General features: G+C 43.1%; 1 protein-coding gene across 24 annotated transcripts in view; it reads left to right on the top strand.

Annotated features, from left to right (window-relative positions):
• kcnma1a (potassium calcium-activated channel subfamily M alpha 1a) overlaps positions 1–26,171 on the top strand; it is a 300,575-nt gene that overhangs the window by 256,663 nt on the left and 17,741 nt on the right. For 7 of the 24 annotated variants that reach the window (XM_090217152.1, XM_090217144.1, XM_036960274.2 and 4 more), the window contains 6 exons: positions 5,737–6,117; positions 8,843–8,936; positions 17,840–17,966; positions 20,353–20,577; positions 21,359–21,551; positions 24,626–24,739. In XM_090217152.1, coding sequence (XP_090073278.1) covers positions 5,737–6,117; positions 8,843–8,936; positions 17,840–17,966; positions 20,353–20,577; positions 21,359–21,551; positions 24,626–24,739 — 1,134 coding nt within the window. Of the gene's footprint in view, positions 1–3,948; positions 4,030–5,736; positions 6,118–8,842; positions 8,937–17,839; positions 17,967–20,352; positions 20,578–21,358; positions 21,552–24,625; positions 24,740–26,171 lie in introns of all 24 variants that reach the window. The other 17 variants (XM_036960289.2, XM_036960301.2, XM_036960294.2 and 14 more) reach the window with 4 other exon arrangements.

Below are 26,171 nucleotides of genomic sequence, written 5' to 3'. Positions count from 1 at the left end.
CTTGACACAACCGTGGAAGCATTGGCGTCAACATGGGCCACCATCCCTGTGGAACGGTTTTAGCACCTTGTGGAGTCGATGCTCCGACGAATTGAGGCTGTTCTGAGGGCAAAAGGGGAGAGGTGCAACGCAATATTAGGAAGGCGTTCTTAATGTTTTGTACACTCAATGTATACATTAATGATGTGCACCCATTGCATTTTTAAGAATATAATTTATAAATGCCTCATGAGCTTAGTTCAACTGTTGTACCCCCATCAGAACCAAAAATATAAGCTTGTATTACTCCAATGTTTATAAACAAAGAAAATGTAAACAAACACTATATAGTCTTAAAGCTGCAATATGTAACGTTTTGGGCGACCCGACCAAATTCACATATACATTCTCATTGAAAACAAGCCTAAGAAGCAGTATATCTGTTCTATGTGCGCTATTTCTATGCTTCCCGTTCTCAAGGTATTTTACGTTGGGTTTTGCACACCAGCTTCAAACAGCTGAACATACAATATATTTGGTTATTGAAAATATATTTCACAGTGGTTTAGATGGTACAATGATTTTCTACAATTGCTTGTGTTGTCACATGAATTGAAATTAGGCGAACTATTCGAATTTTAGCAACCAGGAAATGGTGTTGCGATTTTTGCGTATTGCACCTTTAAAACATTGTTAATACAATCATTTTGTTATCATGGATGGTCAGTCCTTGCATCCATGTCTATGAATTTGAGAGTTGTTACATTTCTCCAGCCCCATCCCTAAACTTTTTACCGAAACTGGGGCTGGGAATTACTTTGTTATTTCAATTACAGATTTCCCCTTTAACTCTGAACAAAACCTATTTTTCGGTGAACAAAGTGAGTTAGAGATCACTATCGCTGGAATTCCTCTGTATTTTTCCATGTTTTTCTCTTTCAGAGTGGATAAGATGTCTCTGACCACGATGACTTCATTCACATCTGAAATTGATTTTCAACTGGTTTGTTCTTGAATAGTGAATCTGCGAAGCACTTTACATTTAGACCACACACTATGCAGAGTTGCCAATTGAAATATACATGGACGGGCTAATAGAATGTCTTAAGTCTGAAGTGGGGGCGCTTCTTCCTAACTAAGAGCAGTGATTCAGCTCGGAAGTAAACCTTGTGCAGGTGTAGTCATCTTTGGGACACTGTTTTTGGTCTCTCAGGGCGTTGTTTGTCTCAACTTCTGGGGACCATCTGGGGCAAAGATTCCGGTCTGGCGGCTGGGGATGCTTGGTTAGGGTAGGGTTAGGGTCAGGAGAAGAGGTTTAGGCTGAAGTTGGAGCTGGGGTTGGGGTTGCTGGGCAGGGTTGGGGACAGGAGAAGCGGTTTGGGCCTGGAGCCAGAGGGTTGGGGCTTGGGCTGTCTGCTGTGAACCAGAGACATAAGGCTGTGGCTAGTCTGTGTCTGACTTAGAGGGAGATGGGTATATGTGTGTGTGTCTCAGCGGCAGGCGATCCTTATCCAGCCTGACGTGGAAATTATGTTAGCATTTTTATTTCCCTGGCTCTGCTGGTCCATCACCAAAACCTGCCCTGACAGGTCCTGTCCACCAGGCAAGTTTGGTTCCCCCCTCCCCCCTCCGCGGCCCTCCACGCTCCTCCGTCGCTCTACCCCTCAGACGCTAGCCAGTTAGCCTGCCGCCTCTGCGGACGCAGGTAGATCGATAGCGACAGATGCCAGGGCCAGCGAGGGTCCCTGTTTGAGGGTGTGTGTCACAAGGCAGCCCTGGGCCTTCGCTGTGACCTTTACTGTTGAAGACAGAGCAGGGCAGAGCAGAGCAGAGCAGGGAGGGCTAGGCTAGCTAGTTCAGTCTATGGGAGAATATCCATTGCATACTTCTCGTGTCCTCTCTCCTCGCCTCCTTCTCAAAACCCATTGGAGGAGAAGATCCGACTAGAGGGACCTCTGTCTTTCTCATCCAATGGGTTTTGAGAAGGATACGAGGAGAGAGGATACGAGGAGTATGAAAAGGAGATTCTCCCTTTGACTCTATCCCAAATAGCACCCTATTTGCTATATATTGTGCAATACTTTTGACCAGAGCCCTCCCTTGTTTCCTTCATACAAATAACTATATCCACTTCTTCATCTAAGATTTATTCCTCTGAACTGTGAAGCACTCTGAAATGGCTAACTTAGAATCACTTAGTAACTATGGTGGGTTAGGGGTGCTACTGTCCAGACGGTGGTGTGTGTGTTTCTTTGTCCCTCCCTCAGTGTGTGCGTTATTGGGAGGTATGGGAGAGGGTAGATGTTTGTGTGACTGTCTTTCTGTTTGTGTTTGGTGTGTGTTCTGTTCAGTCTGTAGTCTGGGCTCATCCGTCCGTTCTGTGTGTTGTTTGTTCTCTCTCCACTCTCCCCGTATCACTTTATAATTGAATAGTCTTTAAAAAAAACTCTCGATAGCTCCATGATAGCTCAACAAAAAACGAAAAAGTATTGGAGTAGATTCAATGTGAGGGGAAAAACTTCAGCACATTGCTGAGCTACTTTAGGAGTGGGGAGTTCAATTCAGCTCGTCTGAAAATGATTCCAAACCACAAAACAGGATTTTGATAACATCCCACAGTGCCACAGTTTTGTTTCAATTTCCAGAAGCACAACTTTATCCCCTCCCCTGTTTCACCTCGCTCTCTCTGTGGCCATACAGTCCATCTCTCTCATTCAACTCCTTCACCCCATCCATCGCCTCCTCTTTTACCATTCTGCACTATTCTCTCCATTCAGCTCACATTTTGCGCGATCACCAATGTGTTTAAGTAGTTCTGATTCATTGTTGTCTAACCACTTTCTTTTTACTTCATTTTACATCCATCTTAAATCATTTGATATCTATTTTCTGTGATGTTTGTCTGATATCTGTCTGTCTATGATGTCTCTCTGTGATGTCTTTCTGATATCTGTCTGTCTGTGATGTCTGTCTATGATGTCTGTCTGTCTATGATGTCTGTCTGTGATGTCTGTCTGATATCTGTCTGTCTATGATGTCTGTCTGTGATGTCTGTCTGTGATGTCTGCCTGTGATGTCTGCCTGGGATGTCTGTCGTGATGTCTGTCTAGGATGTCTGTCTGTGATGTCTGCCTGTGATGTCTGCCTGTGATGTCTGCCTGGGATGTCTGCCTGGGATGTCTGCCTGGGATGTCTGCCTGGGATGTCTGTTGTGATGTCTGTCTGGGATGTCTGTCGTGATGTCTGTCGTGTCGTGATGTCTGTCTGGGATGTCTGTCTCTCAGTTCTGTTTGTCTTCTCTGTCTGTCTTTCTGTCTCTGTCTGTCACTCTCATCATGAACATCACCACTCTCTTCCTCCATGTAACCTGTCATTTGTCTCTTGCACTTCTCCTCAGCCAAATATAAGTATAATGGATATGTCAGATCACGTAAGTGTGTTTCTCTGTCCCTCCCCATCCTTGCTTCTGCGACCACCCCCCCACCCAAACCCCTCCTCGTGTTTAGACCTATAATACTGTAGTCCCCTCGCCATATCACCCCCCCCCCCCCCCCCCCCCGAGTATTAATACAATGCTTTGTTTTGGTTTTTGTTCTCCCCTTCAGTTCTAGAACGCTAAGCTACCATCTTAAAGTCTCTGCTGTACATGATGTGAATTGATGCAGTGTTCCTTGACAATAATAACAGAGTTTGTCCACAGTGATGATGTGTAAATGAATATCATGTCTGTCATTTTATAAGCCCCCCTTACTTCTTACATCAGAAATGCATAGATAATAACTATATTCTCACTAATTGACCTAGCCAATTCAGTACAAAACAGATTATTCCCTAACTGTATAACATATGTCCTTTATATATACTGAACATACAGTATATTTGTAATAATTGATTTAAGATCCATGCTCTTGTTCTTGATGACGTTATGTTCAGACCAATACAGTTGTGTTTGTATTGTGCTGCGTCTAGCAGCAGAGGGCGCTACAACACCAGGGATAACGGGAAGTCAAAAAGAGACCAGCGTTCGGTTCAAAGCAGATTGCAATTTAGGTAAATCTCTCAGTATAAAGTATAGTATTGACCAAATGTACTCATTTCTGTCCTGTTTCATATAGATAATGTGAATGTTCCATGCTGTTTGTTTGTTATAATATAATTTTTCAGTTTTTTTATCCTACAGTTTAATAACCATTTGCTTACTGTATAATAATACACTGCTTTCTGTGTTTATCATAACTACAGAAGTACTGTATGATACCATAACAAAAATAGCTGTAATGATAATATTAATGCTAACAATATTATAAAATAATATGAATAATACATCAATGCTAGTAATACAAACCATAATAATCCATAATGTTACATAGCAAAAAATACTCCAAAATACTATGATACCAATGTACCGGTAAACCTAATATTAATACACACATCAAACTTAGCTCAGATTCAATAAACGAACAACAATACCTTCAACAGTATTCTCCCTGCTGTGTTTTCCTATCTGTGATTTGCATAGGACCCTGATGGGGGCTTGCATACGTGATCGCCCCGTCTTGTGATTAGCATTTCTGGTAGGGACAGTTGCCGTCTGGGCTGTTCTGAGTGAACAGTGGACCTGCCAGGGTGTGTGAACGTGCTCTAATGCTGCGCGTGTTTGACAAGGGCCAGATGAATCCAGGAGCTATCGGTGGCGCGCCGTAAATCAAGGAGGCAGCTGACGGCTGGGATAAACCTCTGTTTAGCGCCCTGGGGGGGCCAAGACCACGACACATACAACAACCTAACAACCTACTGTACCAACCGACTAACCAGCAGGAGGACAAGAGAACACTTCCCCTGCGCTCCTCCGCTTTGAAGACCAGCTATTCTGTTTACCTCCCTTTCTTATCCTCTTTCCCTCCTCTTTTTCTCCTTTCTTTTTTTGCTTTACTTTTGTACCTCTCCATTCTTTTCTTTTCCTCTCTTCTTTGTGTGTTCCGAGAATTCTAATAGAAATCATTCCACTGTGGTTTTAAAATGTGAATTCCCTTCTACCAATACTGTAAGAGTATTATGGGGAAACGTCCTCTACATTTGCCCATAGAGGGGTTTGGAAAGTAATTTGGCCTGACTATTTTCAGACAGGCTGTGTTACTGCTTTGTTCTAACACGCTGTGTAGTAAAATGGAATGAGAGGGAGGAAAAAAGCAGAAAAAGCTTTTAATTAATTCATGTTTATTAGGAATGGCAAAGCAAATGTCATATTGAACATTTTATTTTAAGCGTATGCCAAGTGCCTAAGTGGTGCTAAGTAAAACCGAGGTGTCATCGTCAATTACCGAGAAAATGATGGCTGCTTTCATGGCACACATTCAGTCCCTTCTCAAGTCATCTTCAAGGGGGAAATAAATGGTCCAACAATGAAATTCACATGAACTTTTCCCCCGTAAAATATTTAGTGATTCATTCACATGCAGGGGAAATTATTAATAATTTATAGAAGATTGTTTTAATAATGATTTATTTTGTAACTGCGTATTAGCATGTTTACTGTACATGTTTAAAAAAAAATAAGCAGAAATGTAATCAATAACATTTATCCTAAAATGTATATATCTGCTGAATATAATAACATCTAGATTGTTTTAACACAATTTAATATTTCACGGCACAAGATAAATTGTAAAGTAAATACCATTGCCATTCTATTTATCTAGGAACCTCATTCTCCCCAGCTTATCTTTTTCACTCTGTTTATTCTCCATTGTTTGACAGTGAAGGATGAAGTTAGATCATCTTTACAAAACCGATCGATAAAAATTGCCAACTGCACCTCGCCGCCCTCCACCATCACCTCTAATGCCATGCGCCCCCATGCACTGCCTCGCCCCTCCCTCCACCAGGACCCCCCGGTCCCCCAGGGAGAGGTCACCGCCGTACCCCTCGTTAATAACCGTAAAGGAAGCCTGCTTCCTCCAGGGGTGGGTCTTGGGCCCCATGGGGGGTTCCGCATCAGTACCTCAGGCCCCGGCAGGGGTGACACGGCGGGCAGGGCCCTGGCTGAACAGAGCAGGCTGAGCCGGGCCCGCAGCCTGCCGGTGAAATACTGTTACCACCCCAGTAACGCATCTCTGCACGGCCACAGCAGCAGGGCCTGTAGGTTGACCCCCTTAGCAGGATGCATCAGTCCCTAACACCCTGTACTGTCCTGTACTGTCACCCTGCGTCCGTCGCCTGCCTGCATGCAGGTTTCACTGAGCTGCTGCTAGTTGTAAATCGGCACCACTGCTTCTGCTTTGCATGAAGGCAGCTCTCATACACTCACTAATGCAACACCCAGTGCTGTGTGTGTGGCTGCTATGTAGTAGGACTAGTGGATGTGTTTGGAGGGTTATTGGAACCTGGCGTAGTGATAGAACACCTAGTCATTAGTCCACCTGCAAATTAAGAAATGTATACAATCTGTTAATGTTTTATTACATTTTTATAAATGCCCTGAGAAGTTTGCATAGTTTTGATTTTATTGTTGTTATATTTAAGTGGTGTTAGGGGAATTGCTCCCTGAACATTGAGCCAACAACAGTCTGCTGTATCAATCTCAGAGAGACTGTTGTGTAGATAGCAGTTTAGTTTTCAATGTACAGTAATGTCATTGGTGCAGTAACAGTCACACACAAGCTGTGATCCCCATGGCTGCAGTGCAGAACATGTTGTTTCATTGTTGATTATCTCAGTTTTGTTGTTTTGCTTAAATCACACTCGTTTTAACAGAACTGATCTGCCACAAGGCCAAGGACATGAAACTGGCTAGGCCCAGATATATGAGCCTTGCTGTATCCACTAATATAGAACAATAAGCCAACAAAGGGACATATTTTATTCTGTGATATTTTCACAAATTGGATTAGACTAGAGAGAGATGCATTTGTAAAGTGGAATGCGCTTTCTTGTGATATTAGCTATTCAGGATGTCCACATTTGCGAAGTGGAAATGTCAGAGAATGGCATTTTCTTAGGAGGCAAAGTCGCATTTTTACCTTTTATTAGTGCAATTAGGTGAAAGTCTAGAAGGGATGCTCAGACGGAAATGAAATGTCCTCGTTGCTCGGAGCAGTCAGCGCTTGCAGCAACGCAGCATTGATTTGCATTAATATCATGCTGTGGTATTGATTTCTAACCAAAGCACTAATACAGGGTTTGAAGTGACAGTGGCTTTGGCATTTGTGTGCTGCGGATGAAAAGAGTGCCTGGGTGTCTGACTCTTAAAGCCCTTGGAATTCACAGACAGATGGTGGAAAAGATCAGACTGGTGTTAGCTAAACTGGAAGTCTTTAGTAGGTTACAGGATTTCTCTCTAGCTGTGTTCTTCTCTTAGTCTTCTGTCTGTCTGGGCTGGGAGAAAAGTTTTAATCTCCTGTAGAGTGAGGAATAGCTGAGAGGAAAATAAACTTCTATGAGATCAAGCTAATCTAAAACTTCACTGTGCTTCCTGACTTTATTGCGGTGGCCGGAGAGAAAGAATGATTAAATACAAGTATTCATTTAAAGCTTTTGCTCAGCAAGTTTGTTTCTTAAGTATCTTTAAAACTTATGTTCATAATAATGCATACATCCTAGATTACTGAGTGTTTGCAAGTCATTTTTTTCAGATATTTATTTATTTTAAAGTTCTATGGGTTGTCTTGACCTTCATCTAGCTACTATAATGCTTGGCTAATGCTAGGCTACTCAATCATGTCCTGTTTGGAGTGCTGGTTGGGCATGTGATTGGCTACTCTGGGATGCTCGTGCAGTCCTAATTGGCTGAGTGCTCGTGGCATGGAGCTTAGACATATAGAATAGCCATTGTGCTTTGTAGCTAGGGTTGGAAAATTGCGGTAACTATCCCAAAATTGGTAGGAGGGAATCTGGGAATCTTCCAACCCAGGATTTCTGGAAAACCTGGGAATTTGGGTATAGTTACTGGAATTTTAAAACCCTATCCATATCTAGAGCTGGAATGATGAGGTGGGGGTCTGCCACATTAGTCATCCATTCAAAACAACCAAATTGCACACAGAACCATCCTCTCTCCCTCTCTCTCTCTGTCTCTGTCTGTCTGTCTGTCTCTCTGTCTCTGTCTCGGTCTCTCTCTGTCTCTTTGTCTCTCTCTGTGTCTCTATCTCTGTCTGTCTGTCTGTCTCTCTCTGTGTCTTGCTCTCTCTCGCTCTCTCTCTGTCTCTGTCTCTTTGTCTCTCTCTGTGTCTCTCTGTCTCTGTCTCTCTCTCTCACACTGTCTCTCTCTCTGTCTCTCTGTCTCTCTCTGTGTCTCTCTGTGTCTGTCTCTCTGTCATTGCTTTTGTCCACTATGGCCTACTGACAATGACAGTCTGTCCTAGTCACATGGCCCGTATTGGCTGGCCTTGGAAAGCATTGGCACACTGATGCAGACTGCTGTTGGTCCAACCACACGCAGACTAGACTGGATCCAAAGATGGCCACTGGATCTAAAGACATACTGGACATACTGGATCTAAAGTGATCCAGTCCTACTCTATAGAACCCAGTCCAGAGGAACAGAACCAAAGGGGTTGGGCTTTGGCGGAGTGAGCCGATGGCGAATTTGTCAGATCTTACTAGGTGGTTTTTCAATTCATGTTTTTTTTCTCCTGCGTTTCTCAAATTGTCCGCTACTAACTAATGTGTTTTCTTTCTGACGGTCTTCTCTCTGACTCTGACATATTGTTGTTTTTCTATGATTTTTTGTTGTTGTTGGTGTTTAGTTTTTTTGCTATGTTTGATTGATTGAGTGTTGGCTTTGGTGTTCTTTGACGTGTCAGTTCTAGCTCACATTAACCTCCCCGTCTGTCCATAGCCTGACACTCTTTGCATGTGTTTGCAGTTGAAGACGAGCACCCGTCAACTCTGTCGCCCAAAAAAAAGCAGCGGAACGGAGGCATGCGAAACTCACCCAACAACTCGCCCAAAATGATGAGGTAAGACATTGATTTGATGCTTCAAACAGAAAGATAGAGAGGAAGTGTGAGGGTGGGGAAGCAGACAGAAAGATAGAGCAGAAGTGTGAGGGTGGGGAAGCAGACAGAAAGATAGAGAGGAAGTGTGAGGGTGGGGAAGCAGACAGAAAGATAGAGAGGAAGTGTGAGGGTGGGGAACAGACAGAAAGATAGAGAGGAAGTGTGAGGGTGGGGAAGCAGACAGAAAGATAGAGAGGAAGTGTGAGGGTGGGGAACAGACAAAGATAGAGAGGAAGTGTGAGGGTGGGGAAGCAGACAGAAAGATAGAGAGGAAGTGTGAGGGTGGGGAAGCAGACAGAAAGATAGAGAGGGAGTGTGAGGGTGGGGAAGCAGACAGAAAGATAGAGAGGAAGTGTGAGGGTGGGGAAGTGGGGAACAAATAAGGAGGAGAGTAAGAAAGTCAGAGTGAGAAGTGGGAGAAGGCGAGACGGGTAGATGGTGGTGGGATGGTTGGAGGAGGGATCCAAAAAGGGGGAGGGCAAGCGAATGATTGAGAGAGGAGAGGGGGAAGAAAGTGAGAGTGCGAAAAGGAGAGGACGGCTTGGGTGTTTAGACTGGCATGCTGTCAGACAGTGGGTAATGACAGAGCTGAAATATTTCTGTCATGAAAGACAGAGTCTGTGAGAGGAGGAGGAGCTGTTTGAAAAACAAATCCTCTGGCTTTAAAGTGTCATCTGTCACCCCTTCACCCCCCCCCCCCCCCCCGTCCAGTCCCGTCCACATGTAGTCCTTAAACAACGCTGGCACTAATGACACCAGCAACCAATCAGAGTCCTCCCTGTGGTTCCTCTGCCCCGGGGCAGTGGGATCTATTGTGGGAACCCTTACGACTACTGTTTCTGCTACTTAAGGCCATATGTGAGATGTATCATCGCAATCAAAAATGAATTTGCAGTATTACCTTCCCTTTATCCTGTCCTCTGGAATTAAACTGCAGTTAATTGATTTTGAAAGATAAAAGGGTTTCGTTTTTTGTGCGGGAGGAGAGAGACAGCGGTAGGAACGCGACAGCGTGAAAATGCCGAGAGAGTGGAGGCTGTCCAATCGGGGTGGCAGGGTGGAAGCACAGTGGTGAAGATGGGAGAGAACAGGGTCACAGAGTAGTTCCACTCCCTTTTAAATTAGTGATTGTTAGGCCCCTGTGTCTTATAAATATACAATAGACATCTCCTAATGGTCCTGTGTATTTTTTGTCATGCAAGTCACAAAATGTTTGAAGCTGAAGAGCATATATTTAAGGCATTATATACCATTCATTATATACCATTCATTATATACCATTCATTATATACCATTCATTATATACCATTAGATCTTGAAAAAATGTGTCTTCAAATGTATTAAAAGTACAATGAAAGTATACATAGGGACACAGTAAAATATATGTGCTTTTCTCCATCGGATGACTGTTTCAGAACTATGTTTCACTCCCAAGTGGGTGAAAGATCCTATAATTATGTTTGCAAATTTCTTCTCACAAAAGTTATTGTTTTCTCATATCTTTGTGTCAAGTGCTAGAAAGGGTGGTGCTGTTCACTTAAACATAGTCTTTTAGTTTATAGGATATTTTTCTGTGTACGGTATGTCCTCTGCAAAACTAAATTGAATCCTTTAGTGTGCTTAGTGTGACAGAGTTGTTACTAGGTCCCCTTAGAGCACCTTTGAACAGCATCCAAAAGAAGTCCTTTGTATTATTGTATGTACTACTTGTCCACTTGTTTAAAACCCTCTAAGCCGGGGGAGGTGGGGCGGCTTTCATACATGGGTGAACAGATAGTCCCCCCTTATCAATCAACACGCAATACTCCGTACAGACAAAGCAAAAACTGTTTTTTATACAAATGTGTAATGTATTGCAAATGTATAAAAACTGAAATATCACATTTACATAAGTATTCAGACCCTTTCCTCAGTACTTTGTTGAAGCACCTTTGGCAGCGATTACAGCCCCGAGTCTTCTTGGATATGACACTACAAGCTCGGTACACCTGTATTTGGAGAGTTTCTCCCATTCTTCTCTGCAGATCCTCTCAAGGTCTGTCAGGTTGGATGGGGAGCATTGCTGCACAGCTATTTTCAGGACTCTCTAGAGATGTTTGATCGGGTTCAAGTCCGGGCTCTGGCTGGGCCACTCAAGGACATTTAGAGACGTGTCCCGAAGCCACTCCTGCATTGTCTTGGCTGTGTGCTTAGGGTCGTTTTCCTGTTGGAAGGTGAACCTGAGATCCTGAGCATTCTGCAGCAGGTTTTCATCAAGGATCTCTCTGTACTTTGCTCCATTTATCTTTGCTTCGATCCTGACTAGTCTCCCCAGTACCTGCTGCTGCTAAACATCCCCACAGCATGATGCTGCCACCACCGTAGGGTTGGTGCCAGGTTTCCTCCAGACGAGACGCTTGGCATTCAGGCCAAATAGTTCAATCTTGGTTTCATCAGACCAGGGAATCTAAAGAGTCCTTTAGGCAGACTCCATGCGGGCTGTCCATGTGCCTTTTACTGAGGAGTGACTTCCGTCTGGCCACTCTACCATGAAGGCCTGGTTGGTGGAGCGCTGCAGTGATGGTTGGGCTTCTGGAAGTTTGTCCCATCTCCACAGAGGAACTTTAGAACTCTGTCAGAGTGACCATCGGGTTCTTGGTCACCTCCCTGACCAAGGCCCTTTTCCCCCGATTGCTCAGTTTGGCCGGGCAGTCAGCTCTTGGAAGAGTCTTGGTGGTCCCAAACTTCTTCAATTTAAGAATGATGGAGACCACTGTGTTCTTGGGGACCTTCAGTGCTGCAGAAATGTTTTGGTACCCTTCCCCAGATCTGTGCCTCGAAACAATCCTGTCTCGGAGCTCTACGGACAAATCCTTTGACCTCATGGCTTGGTTTTTGCTCTGAAATGCAGTGTCAACTGTGGGACCTTATATAGACACGTGTGTGCCTTTCCAAATCATGTCCAATCAATTGAATTTACCAAAGGTGAACTCCAATCAAGTTGTAGAAACATCTCATGGATGATCAATGAAAACAGGATGCACCTGAGCTCAATTTTGTGTCTCATAAGCAAAGGGTCTAAATACTTATGTAAATACGTTTTTATACATTTGCAAACATTTCTAAGAACCTGTTTTCGCATGTCATTATGGGGTATTGTGTATAGATTGCTAAGGATGAAATATTTTTGTTATCAATGTTAAAGGCTGTAACGTAACAAAATGTGGAAAAAGTCGAGGGGTCTAAATACTTTCTGAATGCACTGTATTTACATTCATTTTTTAAACTGGTACCCTGCTACATTCAGACTAGCCTTGTGAGGCTTGTGGGCATTCTGGAGCAAAACATGTCCGTGACCGTGGGAGTCTTGTCTTTCCACAGGGTCATAATAGCTTGTAGGCCAAACCGTTCGGACGCTACAGACGTTTTCAGGAGAAGACCTATTTTCATGATTTCTCATGGTCGGTCTGGCACCGCTCTAGCCCTGCCACCTTTCACCTCAGATGCTGAAGGTCGACATCTCTGGCTTAAACTGAAAAATGTTGATGGGGATTTTTAAATGATGCTAATAAGATTTCAGCAGAGGCGCGGACATCGACCTTGGGGGGTTTAAAAAGAGGAAACTGATACAAACGAAAGAGAAATTGGCACGCTTCCAGCTAACTGCTAGTTTATATGGCTCCTTAGTTTTTGTTTCCTAACTTAAAGCAATAAACCTTCTCTCGTTCTCTCCTCTGCAGAGGAGATGGTCCCCGTTTGCCACGTAATATATGCATCTCCGCTTTGATCTTACAGTGATAATAATTCTTGGGAGTTATTTACTTGGTTTTAAAAACGCTTCAAAGCGGTGTCAAAGTTGTCTCTGCTTTAGGGCTGCTTCTGTATTCTGCTGGCTCTTGGGTGCTGCGGATGACAGGTCCTCTGTTCTAGGTGTAGGCTTTTTCAAGTCATAGCCCTCAGCAAAACATCAAATTACCCAGCGCCGACCACAACGCCCACCTCCACAGCCCCCCCCCCCCCCCCCCCCACCAGCCCCTGTCAATATATGATACCATATATATTAAATAAGCTTTACAAGTTGGATTTTATGTGCAATGAAAAGTGATTGTTTGAGGTAGCCTTAGGGACACTTTACTCTACAAGCAAGGAGGGGAATAAAAGAGAGCGAGCTAGCGAGAGACCGAGAGAGCGTATACTATATCAAGTCTGGTTTTTACAGGACTTGCTGCCTGAAGGCCTTTGTAAATAAATAATGATCAACAGATTGGCTGTGGGTTTTTGAAAATCATGCCTTTGTCAGTTTGCATGATGGGTAGAATTTTCAAAGCGAGAGGCTGCCTTCATAGCCTGCTGGAGAGGGATTGGGGGAGCACACATCCCAAGCTAGCGACTGCCGAACGATGCACTGGAATAACTCAACTCTGTTTGAAATATACACTGAGGGAGAGAGAGAGAGGGCAATTTCTCTTCTGATATGGGCTGTCTCTTATTGCCTAGGCTACTGTACAGTCAGGCCTTTTCTTTAGAGAAGGCAACCACATGCAAATACAGTGCCCTCTGTAATTATTGGGACAGTAAAGCATTTTTTCCTCTTTTGTTTCTATACTCCAAACGTTTAGATTTCAAATCAAACAATGACTATAAGGTTAAAGTGCAGATTGTCAGCTTTAATTTGAGGGTATTTTCATCCATATCGGGTGAACCGTTTAGAAATTACAACACTTTTTGTAAATAGTCCCTCCATTTTTGGGTACCAAAGGTATTGGGACAAATTCACTGTATTAAAGGAGTAAAACACGTAGTATTTGGTCACGTATTCATAGCATGGAATGACCACATCAAGCTTGTGACTACAAATCGTTGGATGCATTTGCTGTTTGTTTTGGTTGTGTTTCAGATTATTTTGTGCCCAATAGAAATGAATGGTAAATAATGTATTGGGTCATTTTGGAGTCATTTGTTTTTTGTAAATAGAAATATAATATGTTTCTAAACACTTCCGCAGTAATGTGGACGCTAACATGATTACAGATAATCCTGGATGAAATGTGAATAATGATGAGTGAGAAAGTTACAGACAGACAAATATCATACCCCCAAGACATGCTAACCTCTCACCATTACAATAACAGGGGAGGTTAGCATTTTGGGGGGGTATGATATTTGTCTGTCTGTAACTTTCTCACTCATCATTATTCACAATTCATTCAGGATTGTTTGATTTGAAATCCAAACGTATGGACTATAGAGCCAAAATAAGAAAAAATGCTTCACTGTCCCAAAGATTACAGAGTAAGTTGTGATGTACATTTACACTGGTCATTATCCAGCCAATTTAATATGAATATTCTACCAAAATGTTTTTGTATTGTAAGATACAGTATATCCATAGCATCTTACACACACACTTTATTGTAAACTGATACAGTACAAGAGGGACAGGGAAAGCCAACACAACACTGGATAGATATCTGATATGTGAAAATGTTAGTCTGGAGGCCAGCTCAGCCTGTGCAAATATAAAGTCATTTCACTATCAGCCAATCAGACGTGTCATTGAGCTAACGAGCTGTGTTCGGCGTCGCACGCATTCCTCGGACAACCGTGCTCCTGGACAAGAAGTCAGGACACACGTTAACCACTCGTATATACTCTGGTGGGGTCTGGAAAACGCAAATGTCATGTCTGTTAACGTCCAGTTCACCCTGGTTGATTCTAGGGTAGGGTAGAGAACAGCGAGTAGAGGAGAGGGAGGAAAAAAGAGGAGATTAGAGGAGAGAGAGTAGAGGAGAGCGAGTGGAGGAGGGGAGAAGATAGAGAGTGCAGAGGAAAGGAAATAGGAGAGGAGGGAGATGAGATGAGAGGAAGGGAGGTGAGGCAAGAGGAGGGTTACAGGGCTCTTGACAAACAGGAAGACAGACAGACACAGGCAGGCAGTCACACCGCTGACAGTTGTGTGAAAGATAGCTGTCTAAGGTAGTGGAGGAGGAGGTGCCTGCCTGCCTGCCTGCAATAGTCAGTCCCCACGTGCCCAGATTGAAGTGACAGGGGCTCATGGAGAGTGAGTGGTGCAACACGCGGCTCAGAATGAAATATTCAGCCCGGGTGTAAAAGCACTAAATGTTGTCAGAGTTATTAACACCAGCACCATACAGACAGAGAGCGATGGAGAGAGATGAGGAGGGTGGTAGAGACAGAAAGAAGGAGGGAGAGACAGAAAGGAGGAGGGAGAGATAGAAAGGAGGAGGGAGTGACAGGAGGGAGGGAGGGAGGGAGGGAAGGAGGGAGGGAGGGAGGGAAGGAGGGAGGGAGAGAAGGAGGGAGGGAGGGAGAGAAGGAGGGAGGGAGGGAGAGAAGGAGGGAGGGAGGGAGAGAAGGAGGGAGTGAGGGGGAGAGAAGGAGGGAGTGAGGGGGAGAGAAGGAGGGAGTGAGAAGGAGGGAAGGAGGGAGGGAGAAGGAGGCAGTGAGGGGGAGAAAAGGAGGGAGTGAGAGAGGAGGGGGGGAGAGAGAGGAGGGAGAGAGGAGTGAGGGGAGGGAGAGAAGGGAGTGAAAAATAGAGAAGGAGGGAGTGAGGGAAAGAAAGAGAGGGGATGCAGTGAATGAGGGAGAGAAAGAGAGAGAGGAGGGAGGGAGGGAGAGAAGGAAGGAGGGAGGGAGAGAGAGAAGGAAGGAGGGAGAGAGAGGAGGAGGGAGTGAGGGAGAGAGAAGGAGGGGGAGAGAGAATGAGAGCAAAGGAGGGAGAGAGTGAGGGAAAGAATGAGAGAGTGAGGGAAAGAATGAGAGAGTGAGGGAAAGATTGAGAGCCTGAGGGAGAAAATGAGAGAGAGATGGAGGGAACTAATTGACACATCGTTCATGTGATATTTCTTGCAATGTAATGAACAGAGAGAGTGTGATTGAGATGTGCTGTTTTCTCACACTGCCAATGTCACCCTCATAAAGAAGCAAAATATATTTTTTTGCATCTCTTTGATATTTTAGGTAGAAATTGTGCATTTCATTTTGAATTTTAAAAGCATGTTATATTAAATGAATAAAACAATTGGTGGATTGGCCCAGATAATGTACGATGCTATTTCCTACCCTGCTTTTGAAATCATAAAAAAGTATTCTGACAACCACATAGGAAATATTTGCCAGTTTTTTTCTAAATATACAGTTAATAATAATTTTAGCGTTTTCAGGACATCCTTAGTGTTCTAACTTGTTCTTGTGTGCTTTACAATAACTATTGCAGACGATGGCTTTGTGAACATGTAAGGGTTTTTGAGGTGATACTGACAGAGAGAGAGTTATTTCCCTGTAGCCCCCTGGTAGACACTAGACAGACAGAAGCCTTTGTAGTCTGGCCCCTGGCTATCAGCTCAAAGCTACACTCTCTGACCCAGTGTTTCTCAATCCAGTCCTGGGAGACCCCCATGGGGTGCACATTTGTGTTCTATCCTAGCACTAACACAGGTGATTTAATTACTGTAAGTAGCCTAGTGGAATCAGGTGTGTTGGTGCCCGGAGAAAATAAAAATGCCTATACACCAATTCAAAATCCTCCCTTTTCTATTCAGTCAGAACAAATCGCATTCAGAGAAGGAGCTTGGCTTGCCATTTCTCTGTCCTAGAAACCCTTTCAGAGGACATCCCGGATCATGTCTTGTAGAATGAGTGCAAACACAGTGGAACTAATAATACCAAAGTGACGGGACACACTCTTCCATGGTCAGTGTTAACGTAACACCTGATAAAACTCAGTGGCCCGTCACTGTGCATCAGCCAGTTTGAAGGTGACACGCTGCTGATGAATCATTCATGTACATCAGTTGGGAACGCAAAATGTGATTGGGCAAATTCCTGAAATATTTAAAGTGCGGTCCTGTTAGAGCTTTTACTCTTAGTAGCGCTGCGTCGTGAGTGAGCAAGACAGAGCTAAAAGCCAGTAATTGACGCTCCATTCTAATGCCTCTCAGTCAGCTTTGTCAGCGGTGACTAATGCTGAGCGATTTGTGCTTTTTGAGGTCGTTATTTTCAGGTTGAGACGTGAAGCAACAGCTGCTCTCTATATCCTCTCACGATAGAGAATTCTTCTGTCTTTTTTGTAACAGGATTAAAGGAAACACAGACCAGACAAGTAGATTCACAATGGATTATGGTCATTGTAGTTAATTTCCATGTTTTATGCGCTAAACTACGTAGAATATTGGCCTGATGGAAACCACAACTCCCTACTACATCGCACAGTTCAGTCTGAATCTGATTTATCTCTAGAGAAACTGTGCAATGTGCGCATAGAGCTCACAGAAAAAAAACTGAACGAAATCAAGTAATTGAACCAATGTTCTGTCAATTAGTTGACAGAACATTGGTTCAAAAATAACATACATTTTGGTTAATTGCTCAGCAGGTGACACAGTGGAAACTCAAGCCTTCCTCTCTCCCCAATGCTGCTACCAATGCTGCTACCAATATCCCTCAGCAACTCTGATGACTGGGGTAGTTGTGTCATCTTGGATTTGAGCAGAAAGCGATAATGAGTGGTAGTTTTAGGTTTCAACCAAAACTAGATAATAATACAACACATATAAACCAAATACGATCAACTGGGCTCCCGAGTGGCACAGTGGTCTAATGCACTGCATCTCCGTGCAAGGGGCGTCACTACAGTCCCTGGTTTGAATCCAAGCTGTATCACATCCGGCCGTGATTGGGAGTCCCATAGAGTGGCGCAGAATTGGTCCAACGTCGTCTGGGTTTGGCCGGGGTAGGCCGTTATTGTAAATAAGAATTTGTTCTTAACTGACTTGCCTAGTTAAATAAAGGTAAAAACATATATATATACTGTATAAATTATGTTTACCATGGTGAGCTCATACTGTTGTGTTGTGTCCCCTCAGCAGGCATGACCCTCTACTAATCCCTGGGAACGAGCAGATGGAGAACATGGACATGAATGTGAAGCAGTACGACTCCACGGGAATGTTCCACTGGTGCCCATCTAAAGAGATTGAGAAGGTCATCCTGGTGAGTGGTTTTCCGTCTCCCTGTAGTGTTTTCATGACACCAGTATTGCAATACTCGCAAGTAGCATGGCAAGCAAACTTGAACCAGACTTAATTTCTTGAGGAAAACAATCCTAATGTTGAGTACAAAAAAACAAACAGCAATATATTGTCACCCACAGTTACATTTGTTTATTTTCCAAGCTATGGCGCACACTATTTGAACCAAAGCATATTTTTAAAGAGTTTAGACTGCCTTGTGTTTTCCTTTTTGCCATGGATAATCGAGTATCATAGTATCGTGATACTGGTATCATGACAACCCTACTGTAGAGTTACCTGAGTTTAACCACAGCTATTAACATCCTGTACAGGGATACAGTACCTACCCATCAACAGATATGGTAGGTATTGTCCTACAGTACGTGTGACTCCGAAGATAATTTTCAGTTGTATAGTTTGATGATCTTAAACTTTTTATGTACAGTACCAGTCAAAAGTTTTGACACACCTACTCATTCAATGGTTTATCTTTATTTGTACTATTTTCCACATTGTAGAATAGTGGTGAAGACATCAGAACTATGAAATAACACATGGAATCATGTAGTAACCAAAAAAGTGTTAAACAAATCTAAATGTATTTTAGATTCTTCAAAGTAGCCACCCTTTGTAGGGGTTCCATTTGTAGGAGTTCCTACATATGCTGAGCACTTGTTGGCTGTTTTTTCTTTACTCTGCCGTCCAACTCATCCCAAATGCAGCACTCCATCACTCTCCTTCTTGGTCAAATAGCCCTTACGCAGCCTGGAGGTGTGTTTTGGGCCAAAGTCCTGTTGAAAAACAAATGATAGTCCCACTAAGCGCAAATCTGATGGGATGGCGTATCGCTGCAGAATGCTGTGGTAGCCATGCTGGTTAAGTGTTCAAAATATAATGAATTCTAAATAAATCACTGACAGTGTCGCCAGCAAAGCACCCCCACACCATCACACTTCCACCTCCATGCTTCACGGTGGGAACCATCATCCGTTCACCTACTCTGCATCTCATAAAGACACGGCGGTTGGAACCAAAAATCTCAAATTTGGACACATCAGACCAAAGGACCGATTTTTAATGTCAAATGTCCATTGCTTGTGTTTCTTGGCCCAAAGCAGTCTCTTCTTCTTATTGTTGTCCTTTAGTAGTGGTTTCTTTTCAGCAATTCGACCATGAAGACCTGATTCACGCAGTCTCCTCTGAACTGTTGACATTGAGATGTCTGTTACTTGAAATCTGTGAAGCATTTATTTGGAGGTGCAGGTAACTCTAATGAACTTATCCTCTGCAGCAGAGGTAACTCAGGGTCTTCCTTTCCTGTGGCAGCCCTCATGAGAGCCAGTTTCATCATAGCGCTAGATGGTTTTTGCAACTGCACTTGAAGAAACTTTCAAAGTTCTTGAAATTGTCCAGATTGACTAACCTCCATGTCATAAAGTAATGATGGACTGTCATTTCTCTTTGCTTATTTGAGCTGTTCTTGCCGTAATATGGACTTGGTCTTCTACCAAATAGGGCTGTCTTCTGTATACCACCCCTACAGTCACAACACAACTGATTGCATTAAGGTACTACATGATTCCATATGTGTTATTTCATAGTTTTGATGTCTTCAATATTATTCTACAATGTAGAAAATAGTACAAATAAAGAAAAACCCTTGAATGCGTAGATGTGTCCAAACATTTGACTGATACGGTGATACTGATGTGTTTCCACTGTTTTTAGCTCTGTATGATACATATTCTAATGGAGTTGGAAATTATTTTCACCTATTGGGCCAAAAATGAAGCATTGTTGAGGTACGGTAGGCTCTAAAGAAACCGTTTCCCTCACATAGCGGTAACAACCACATACTAATAATGTATATCCACATTTCTCTCAATGCCTCTCTGTTGTTACAAGGTGAGTCGACTGTTTTCTATGTACTGGGTCATAGTATAAAACCACCACAAGCATGGCTTTGAAAAGCAGTTTTATACACCTTACTCCTTGACCATTTAGTGTATCAACTGCATTGAGCTGTACCGGGTTCTCCTTGAGCCTAACACCGCAAAGGGTGGGGCTGCAGGGTTTCTCATCAGCACTCTGCCTCTCTGTTTTCTGACTGCTATGCGTTTGTCCTCTATCTCCTTTCTATTATTCTTTCTTTCTTTCTTTTTTTCTTTCTTTCTTTTTTTTCTTTCTTTCTTTCTTTCTTTCTTTCTTTCTTTCTTTCTTTCTTTCTTTCTTTCTTTCTTTCTTTCTTTCTTTCTTGTTTCTCTCAATCCCTCTCTCGTCCCATTATTCTCTCTGTCTCCATGTCTCTCTCCCTCCTCTCACTCTTTCTCTCTCCCCCTCTCTCCCCTCTCTCTCTCCCTGCTCAGACCCGGAGTGAGGCATCCATGACGGTGTTGAGCGGCCATGTAGTGGTCTGTATATTTGGAGATGTCACGTCCGCTCTAGTGGGGCTGCGAAACTTGGTGATGCCTTTGAGAGCCAGCAACTTCCATTATCACGAGCTGAAGCCCATAGTGTTTGTGGGCTCGCTGGAGTACCTGAGGAGAGAGTGGGAAACTCTACACAACTTCCCCAAGGTCTCCATACTACCTGTGAGTACCACTGTAATGTGTACGGTTACAAGCCAAAGTTATACAACTGACAACATCATGTACTTACAATACCATAGAATGCCATCACCATCAGTTCTATCTGTGAGTAGACCAGTGTAACAACGCTCCAGGATTCAATACCAAACCCAGCTGTACCGTTGTTATTTTCAGACTGTTTACTTGTATTTTCTTATCTCAGTTGACTTATGAGATCTCTTCCCTTTGTTGCCTCGCACTGTCTGAATGAAAACAATCTAAGGTGAAGGGTAAAATGACTGTAAGCAGTGATAAAGCAGTAATAGCATTACCTAGTGATATAGTATTTCCTTTGTGGATTTGTTTGTGATTTGTCGTGGTTGTTGTGGCTGTTCTTGTCAATTCCACAACCGGTTCCTGAATTCAATCTTCCATCAATTCACAGCAGCGAATCCTGTCTATTCATACGGAGTTTAAATACACTGCAGCTGCCCTTCCTTGGCCATCTCAGATGTGAAAGTCTGGCATGGCTGCCTGCTTTAGAGCTCGTTAATGCTTCCTTGACTGAGTATCAGAGAGCCCTAAGAAACCAGGCCTGTTAGCCTTCAGCGCCCACTGCCCTTTAGATTAGTCCACGTCTCTGATTCCCCAGTGCCCAGTTAGATCAGCTGAATGTCACTGCCGTTAAAACTACAATACTTGTTATCTAATCTCCCAAAGCACCCCTCACTTAGTCTCTAATTAGTTTCTCTCCCCCTTCTTCTCTCTTCTCTCTGTCCGTCTCTTTTCTTCACCGCGCCTGAAGGGTACGCCATTAAGTCGTGCAGATTTAAGGGCTGTCAACATCAACCTCTGCGACATGTGCGTGATACTGTCGGCCAATCAGAACAATATCGACGACGCCTCGCTGCAGGATAAGGAATGCATTCTGGCGTCGCTCAACATCAAGTCTATGCAGTTTGACGACAGCATCGGGCTCTTGCAGGCTAACTCCCAAGGTAAGGACTGGCTGGCCTACAAGATACAATACTGTTCTGCACTGTTCTGTTCTGTCTGCAGGGTTGAGGGTAAGAGAGGAGGAGAGGAGATGGTTTTACTACTTAAATCAGTTATTTCTTTAAGAATGGTAAATACACACAGTAAATAAAATGGAAAGTGGTGTTCAACCTCGTAAATAATATCCTTTAATGATGTGAAACCACATGACTGTTGTTATTGTGTCTGTCTGTCTGGCAGACTGAGTGGAACAGATTGTTGATGCGTTCAGACAAACCGATAAGCCTCATATCCCATCAGGTGTCATCATGTTTAACCAGCCAGTACTAATCACCAGACAGCCTTCTTCAGCTGTTTTTCATGGCAGTCCATCCTCTACCTCCTCCATTCATCTATTAATCAGTTCCTCCAGGATCCTGCAGTGTGTTTTTGTCATATTTGCGGGCAGAAATGCTTGATTTTACTGCTGCAATTCTGACATTTTGTATGTCGATTTTCAATTATTGTGTCCCAATTTGTCAGGAAAATACACTGTTGGGGGAATAAATGTGTTGACGTGTGGCTTCACTGAACCATTTTATGAGGTAAAAATGCGGTGATTGGTTACAATTGCAAGCCCTCTTTTTTTCTAGTGTGGTGATTGTTTTATGTGGTAAAAGCACAGCGATTGGTCAATTTTGCAAACCGTCGCATTATAGGCGAGGGATTGTTGAGAAGGCGACAAAAATTACGATCAGAAAATAATGGAGGGACTGAATCTTACGCATAGATAGACCAATGAACTTATGCGTAATATGCCAAGCACTTCCACATGATTTAGGAAAATGCTATTATTTCTCCTGCTCTGAGTGAGTGATGTGCTGTCGTCACAATGAGCAGACTAAATCGGAGGTCTCTGTTGCTCATGGGAGCAGTATTCACAGATATGGAGGGCCTACACCAGTGGTTACCAACAAGGGTACAATAACCCCTGGGGGTACTTGGCCTATCCACAGGGGGGTACTTGATAAGACTCATGATGTCATAGGCTTACTGGTAAAAATGCACGAAGGGGTACACCGAGCAGAGCAAAATTCAGTTGGTGACCGAAAGGTTTGGGAACCAAAGGCCTGTCACGGCGGTCGATTGCTGAAGCCTATTGTTATCAATGAGTTTGTCTTACATCCTCTGTATCCATTCCACTGAAAAATATTGCCGTTTAAGAGCACACACGCACGCACGCACACACACACGCACAGGTGTAATATATCACAGTGTATAGCTTTGTGGATTCCTTCTCCCTGACAATATCCTGTTCAGATGTGGGGGGTGAAATTTAAAGCAAGAAAGTGCAAATTAATAAGTAAAGAGTTGTATCGCTAGGGAGACGTTCACATGGCTGAGGTCTACGGTACGATGTAGTCTGTAGACCGCAGAGCTAAGTTGTGCCTGGGGGGTGGGGGGTCTGTAGCCCACACGGAATGCGTTTGCTCCTGTATGGTATGGAAGCCGTAAAACCATTTTGTTTTGTGAGAAAATCTATTTCCCTCTTGTTTGTCAGTATTAGAAGTCTGGAAAAGTACATGCCAAATGCAGTCAAGACATTATAATGAATCCACTCAGATATACAATCTGACTGATAGTCAATGATCTGTATAGAACTCTCCAGCTTTCTCCGTCTAACTTTTGGTCACTTGTAGCCGAACTGATTTTGACGCATTGCCCTCTCTGTTGGAAAATCTATTTTTCAGATGTATTCACTTTATCCATTGTTAGTACTTTCACAATTGGATACTGTATGTTTGACTTGTTTACTGTAAGAATAATGTTTTTTTAGAGGCAATATCCAAAACCCCGTTGTCATTCTCTGGAGATATAAATGTAATATTTTATAGATGTCAACAAAATGAAGCATACTCTGAGTGATCTTCCAGTCTCTGACTGCTACAAACCGTGCCTATCCCCAGTTTCAGTAATTGACATGACAAGAGTGTAGATAATTCAGTTTAGCCTCTAGTTTGTGATGAATGCTGAACTGTTGGTGTTGTCCTCTGTAGTGAGGAGGGTGAGAATATCTATTCTGTACTGTAAAACAGCCCCTCAAGTCCCCCCCAACCCCTCCATCCTCCCAACTATTCTCCAATGTCTAACATTTGTTTTAAAACTTTGTGACCTGAATATATTCCTGTCGTGCGTTGTTTTGTCGCTGCTGTGCTGTAGAACTATGAGGTGGCGTTTTGCTTCAGTCAGCACTAAATGATGGATGTCACAACACAGGTCATGCATTATGTATCACACATTACTGATTTAAGGCATTTGTGTCACTTTGAGGAAATGCAAAAATGTGAAGTCATGTGAATTCATACCCATCACTCGCCTCTTGTATTTCATGGTCGAGAATCGCACAGTTATTTTCCCGATAAAAGGTTTTCAGGATCCACTTTGCCAATTTTATGGTAACAAAATGAAGCACATATAAAATGTATGGAAGGAAGGCAGGTTGATGGAAGGATGCGAATGCTAAATGTGTCTCTCAGCTGACCCCTAAAAGCACAATATCCATATTGACATTTTTAGGAAGCGCCTGCTTCATTTTCCCCGTCCCTGTCTACACATCTTTCAATCTGCACTTCTGAACAATACAAAGAGCCCATCTCAGTCAGTAAGCCCAGCAGCTTTTACTGAATAGTCTAGTGTTACTAAGTTATAGTGGCATTTGACAGACTGTGTCAATCAACATACTTTGTTTTTTTCGATTATAGTTGACAGTTTTTTCTACAAAATGACATATAACCTTTTCAATCACCGAAGCTGAGGTATGTGATTTGTGAAGTGATATCAGTGTGATATCTCACGGTTTGGTGTATTTCTCTCTGTGTTGTAATATTACATCTCATTGTCTTGTATCTGTCTGTATTGTTGTTTCTCTGTGCCATCGCTTTCAACAATGGAATATATCATGGTTTTGTGTCAGTCTGTGTATAAATATATATTTTTCTGTGTGATGTAGGTTTCGGTACATCTTGTTTTGTGGGTATCTAGCTCTTGCTGTTAGTTTCAACGGTTTTGTGTGCATCTTTCTGTGTGCTCTGTGTAGGTTTCACGCCTCCTGGAATGGACCGGTCCTCTCCAGACAGCAGTCCAGTACATGGTTTAGTACGCCAGGCCTCCGTCACCACCGGCGCCAACATCCCCATCATCACTGAACTAGGTGAGACACACAACTGACCAACTGACCATTTACTACTGGTAGATCCCAGCGGGTAAAACACATTGAAACAATGTCATAATGATGTCATTTCAACCACTTTCTGGTTGTTGTGATGTCATTTCAACCACTTTCTGGTTGCTGTGATGTCATTTCAACCACTTTCTGGTTGTTGTGATGTCATTTCAACCACTTTCTGGTTGTTGTGATGTCATTTCAACCACTTTCTGGTTGTTGTGATGTCATTTGCCTGTTGGGAAAATATTGTGACATTGTACACAGAGTTTGGCCAACTCACTTAGAGATATAGAATCTTCAGGTCTGCCATGTTGGCTCCAACAGCTCAGTGGACATTCTTTTGCATTCTGCTTAGAATGCAGGTTTGGATGTTTTTTGTTTTGGAACGTTCGATGCCAATGTGGAGGTTAGTTGGCCGAACTCTTTATTTTCTATGGCTGTGATGACTAATTCTAGCGATATGTTGACGATAAAGATGAACGATTAGTGACTTTGGCTGAGATTTATATGGATTTAGATACAAAACTGAGCATTTGTTGTCATTTCAAATGTCACTCTCTTTGTGTAAGTTCTAGCTGAGATGTCTCGTTACGAAGTCAGAACACTCTCACTTCTTCCAGGTCCCATTTGTCCATTAACAGCCTGATGGAGAGGGAGAGAGTAAAAAGAGAGTGCGAGAGGAAGCTAAGAAGTGCCACAGTAGCAAAATAGGTGCATTTAATAATAACAATGGCGCTGGCTGTATTCTCTAGTATTCCATGTGGTCCAGGGGACTCATGAAAGTTTCACATCTCTGAGGGTTTTTAAAGCACCAGAGACCAGGGCCACTAGAGCCACTCTATCACCCCTGAATAAAGCACTAGAGACCGGCCACTCTGTCTCTATCTCTCCCCTCTGACCCAATTAGAAAGCATTGAGGCGTGAGGAGGCTAAGAGATGGATGGAGGCACAGATAGAGACAGGGACATGAAGCACCATGAATGTTTTCTCACCTCTCTTTCTTCAAACTCTTGAGTACTACACATGTAATCAACAAAACAAGTGTAGCTATTCATGTTTTTCTTGCGGTATTTGGTTGGATATGAATTAATTGCACAGGTCCGTTTTGATTTGGAATACTTTCAGCTATGTTTGATTTAGAATAATTCTACCCCCACATATAGTGTCAGGCCCTGGTTATTAGTACGAGCATCACTAACATTGTCATCCTCCTCTCTGAGAGTAGAAAGATAGGACAGTGGGGCACATCAGTCTCGGGAACTAGACACTATAATTGTAGTGTCAATGTTGTCAGTTTACAGCACCATAGTCAAGATGCAAGTCTAATGGAAAATGTTAAGAAGCTGGCTGAATTGCAAGATCAATTTGATGGAGTCACATAAAGTTGGTTTATGTATACAACACTGTAAATCCCTTT

The sequence above is a fragment of the Oncorhynchus mykiss genome, chromosome 23, assembly GCF_057628025.1.
Source record: "Oncorhynchus mykiss isolate SJ-2025 chromosome 23, ASM5762802v1, whole genome shotgun sequence".
In the NCBI taxonomy this organism is placed as follows: Eukaryota; Metazoa; Chordata; class Actinopteri; order Salmoniformes; family Salmonidae; genus Oncorhynchus; species Oncorhynchus mykiss.
The sequence above is the reverse complement of the archived record's forward strand: the minus strand, read 5'-3'. Positions and strand labels throughout refer to the sequence as shown.